Source organism: Coffea arabica, chromosome 1c (assembly GCF_036785885.1).
Source record: "Coffea arabica cultivar ET-39 chromosome 1c, Coffea Arabica ET-39 HiFi, whole genome shotgun sequence".
In the NCBI taxonomy this organism is placed as follows: Eukaryota; Viridiplantae; Streptophyta; class Magnoliopsida; order Gentianales; family Rubiaceae; genus Coffea; species Coffea arabica.
This window is the reverse complement of record NC_092310.1, coordinates 49,086,762-49,090,975: the sequence shown is the minus strand read 5'-3', so window position 1 is coordinate 49,090,975 and position 4,214 is coordinate 49,086,762. Positions and strand designations below refer to the sequence as shown.

General features: G+C 37.9%; 1 protein-coding gene across 2 annotated transcripts; it reads left to right on the top strand.

Annotated features, from left to right (window-relative positions):
• On the top strand, positions 1–3,951 carry LOC140035158 (uncharacterized). 2 transcript variants are annotated; one of them, XR_011839112.1, is made up of 3 exons: positions 1–271; positions 3,330–3,422; positions 3,506–3,951. XR_011839112.1 is itself a non-coding variant. In XM_072074936.1 (2 exons), exons 1-2 carry the CDS (start codon positions 259–261, stop codon positions 3,857–3,859), a joined length of 543 nt encoding a protein of 180 aa, XP_071931037.1. In that variant the 5' UTR covers positions 1–258; the 3' UTR covers positions 3,860–3,951. The 2 variants fall into 2 exon arrangements, 1 of the variants encoding a protein (XP_071931037.1); XM_072074936.1 differs by having other exon boundaries at positions 3,330–3,951.
• Positions 3,952–4,214: the final 263 nt, after the last annotated feature.

The window sequence follows — 4,214 nt, the reverse complement described above, 5'->3', positions numbered from 1 at the left end:
AGTATCGGCCTTCCTATATTGTTGCACTAGTTGTTGGCATCGGCAGTCCACTGCATCTCCCTCCTTGCACCAGTCTTTCCTATAGCAGCACACCGAAACCCCACAAACTTTCCGAGTCTCATCAGCATCCACTAGCACCGAAGCCTCCCAACAGATTCTACGCGCCACTATTGGCAAAATTCTGGCTAACTATTGTGATTTTTCAGGCCTATTAGTCTCTCTCGTTCTCCACAAGAGCTTCCTTGTCGCTGCGGAAAGATGTCCGACCTGGGTACTTTCTCATCCCTCTTCTTTTAATTGTAGTTGGCATTTCCCAATATGGTTTGTGAAATATGATTGATATTTATAGGTATTTTGGTAGATGATTAAGCCACTGAAACACTTCCATTGGTCGCTTGTTTTAATTCTTCTGGGATGGCTTACTTTAGATTTCGAGCCTTCAGTTTCTGATGCTGTTGTTTTGCAAACTAACATAGTTCAGAACTCGTGAATTTAATCGGCATCTAATCGTTTACAAGGTTAAGGGGAAAATTAAGAAAAGGGTTGCATTTCAACTCAAAATTTTCAAAGATGGCACATTATTTGCGTGTGTATGTGTTTATCTGTTGACGGAAAGATATGTGTTCTGTCTATGAATTGCTTTGAAGAGTGCCCTTTCCGGAATTTTTATAAGCCTAAATTCCTAGAGAGGAGAGAAAAGATGTTGATTGTTAGTATAGAATCGTGGCAGCATGAATAACTGTACTTTTAGCACCAAAAAGCACTCATGTGGACACTGATTTAGGCGGTTTAAGTCATTAAATTGTTTAATGCAGATAGTAGTGGGTGGACCAATTACAAGAACATCTACTACTAACTCTGTGAACTCGAAAGAAAGTAGATCAAGGAAACAAACCAATGCTGTTCGAAACACCCATCTTCTCCTCTCCCCCTCATGCCACGGGAAAAAAATAATTGCAGATATTTTTCTAGTTCGATAAGATTGAGCTAATGTGAAAAGATTCAAATTGGACTGTTTTAATTTACGGACCTTATCTCTTCATTGGTAGCATCTCCTATCAACCCCTCAACCAACCGGTAGGCTATTTTTGTGTGTGTATATAGATAGGAATGTGGTATAGCTATGTAGTTTTTCTTAAACTAGTTCCTGTGCCACTAGATTCCTTGATACTTGACCTTCAAGTCTTTTACCAGAGTTAGGAACTATATGATATTGTCCACGTTTTCTTTGAGGATTGAAAGCATTCTCATTGCCTGAGGTCATGTCTAAGAAGTGCAGATGGAATTCTAGAATCTCTGTCATTCTCTTCTTTTTCTTTCTTGTATCACTTCCTACTGTGCTTGTATACAGCCAGATTATTGAAGTTTCACCACAAAGACTTTAAAATTGCATCTTACTCACAATATGTTCTTTGTCACTGCATAGCTGACAGGCCCTAGGTGCACTTGTCCTCCTCTTCAATGGCTAAACGGATTGGAATTCTCAAAAGTATCATGATGATGCCTTATGTAATTGGGGTTTGATGCCATTATTGGCTCAAAAAACATTCTTAATTTTCTCGTTTCCTTGTTTCCTTTTTTTCGAAGTTATAACCTCATCTTGTTGGTGTTGAAATATATGATGGGAGAAGAATTGATGTTTTCTAGTTCTTGCTTCAATGGGATTTGATTTCATGATCAATATAGTATTGTGTGTCTAAGAAAATTAAATGTCATTGCCAAATTATGTCCAAGGAAGAAACAAAATTGGAATAATAAGTAGAAGTGATCCATACGACGTTGGAGTGTGAGTGTTGAGTGATGGCCCAAAAAGGTAGTTTCTAGGTTTCAGCCATGAAGCTCAATTAACTATTGAAGCACAAATTATAAAATGTAGTTGGTGAGTTTCTGAACCAAGTTACCAATTGATTTTGGAACTTTTCCTTGAAAGAAGTTTGTTGTTTACTTTGTCAAGTTTGTCATACACACAACCTAAGGTCGATATTTTGGTAATTTCTGAAAGTATAGGAACTGTGAGTCAGTTGCTTTCCCATGTATGTTTCTGCCAAAATCAACTCATTTGTCTACTGAAAACTGAAGAGTTCAACCCACTGCAAATGGGGGTCTGTATTCTGCTTAATGAGGAAATTATGTGCTATAGAAAATCTAGGGTGAAGTGATTGATCTACGCCAATAGTGACAAAAGGTTTCATGTTGATCATCTAAAGCAACAACCTAATTCTGACTGACCTAAGCTGACAGTGACAAGAAAAGTTTCATGTTGATCATCTAAAGGAACAACTTAATTCTTGCTCCTAAAATGCTAAATTGTGACTCTTGAAATGATTACAACAGGTTGGAAAGGTATGCTAGAAATAGCTGTACAAGTTTGTTTGAGATACTTAATAGGAGAACTTTTAGAGTTTTGTTTCCTGAAATACTCCAATATTCATGATGATTTTCGAACCATCTTCAAGTGAACTAATGTCAGACATCGTGAAGCCACTACTTTAAAAGCCAAGATTTCAGGCCTGCTTTTCTCAATCAACTCAGGCCTAAAGAATATTGGTCTTCTCCAGAATAAGTGCCAAGGTGATGTATGAGAGACAATATGCTCATTGGCCTAGATTTCATGTATGAAACTTAGAATCCAAGATATCATATAATTCCATAAGAAATTCAAAGTGATAAAACTTGGGATGGATGGTTAAAATGAATAGGAGGTAAATGGAATTTTGCCTATATCTATTTTGTTTTGCTAAATGATTTATTATCACTTAATCGTTTAGCTTGTGAGATCTTCTGGAAAAGAATCACCCTTTACCGTTCCTCGTTGTGTTATGCTGGGTATCTATTGAAGAAGCTCTCCAAAGTTGTGAAACAAATCAATCGGCTTCTGGTGACCCCTAAATCTTGAATTTTTCCTTTCTGGTTCATTGTTAACCAATCATTTAAGTTTTTATGTAATCAATCAAAGATCTAGTAGAGCTAAAACGGAATCGGGGAAAATTTTTTTATAGTGAAGCATGATTGTTACTTGCCTGAGCATCTGCAACAAGTATTTCGGCTTCTGGATTTCTCTATATTACTGCCTTGTGATATTGTGGTTAAATTGATGTGACGTACATGTAGCACTTGCCTGAACCTCTATTCGTGGTGTACATTTAGTATGTGGGCATACTTGAAGATTTTATGGTGGACTTTCATACAGCAGGATGAACTTGCTTAGGGAAATAAAGTGCTGCTACTAGAAACGTTTAGCAGTAGCTTCTAAGTGTTGGTCAATGCAGATTTGGAGAGCTATTTTTATTTATTCTGTTATTTTTTATATTGGTGGTTCTAAATTGCAGGACACGGGGAATGTTTCTGGTTCATTGTCAGCGTGGTGGGAACAGCTATAGGATTAAGTTCCATTGTTGTACTGCGGGAATATTCGGGGTATGGTATGTTGATCCTTTTCATCTGTGGCTATATTTATTTTGGCTTGCTCCTGTGTAGCTTTGTTATTCATCGTCATGCGCAACAGAAATGCATAGGAAACCTTGGCAAATTGGTGGTTGATGTGATTGCTACGTCTGCTGCCATGGCATTACGTCAACTTTTGGGATTCAATCTCTGCACCCTGTTTGCCTTGGTAGGATTTACCATGGATCTTCACACAGTTGCTCAATCCTTGCACATAGCTTATGATGTTAGCATATGGGATATTATGTTGGAATCGATAATGCAAGTTGTGGCTTACCTGATGTGGGAAAATAAACATATGGTAACCGTAGTTCTCATGTTGGTTGGTGCTGTTACTTTGTATCGGTATGCATCATACTCTCCTCCTGTAATGCCAGTTGTTGACTCTCAGCTGTTGGAGAAGCAGCTGTGTTAGTTCTTCAAGGCTGTATTAATTGGTTACCTTGGCCGGCCCTAATACTGTGTAGCCTCCTTTCTTTTCGTAATTTAGCTTTAAAATTGGAATTTTGTCGTCATGTTATTTTCTTAAATTGTCACTACTATATTACGGTGTCATTCTTATACTTCAAAGAAACTAATTCAAGGAAAAATGTCAAGTTCTCGAGCAAATATTTAATGCTAGTTTTCCGAGACCTGCTTATATTCCGTATCTATCTTCGACAGTGTTGTAATAGTTCTGCCTACCATCACATTCCTAAGCTCCCTCCACCCCTAACTTTCCAAGCAACCGAATGGGCAATTGGCAAATCTCCACCCAAACAGACTGCTGG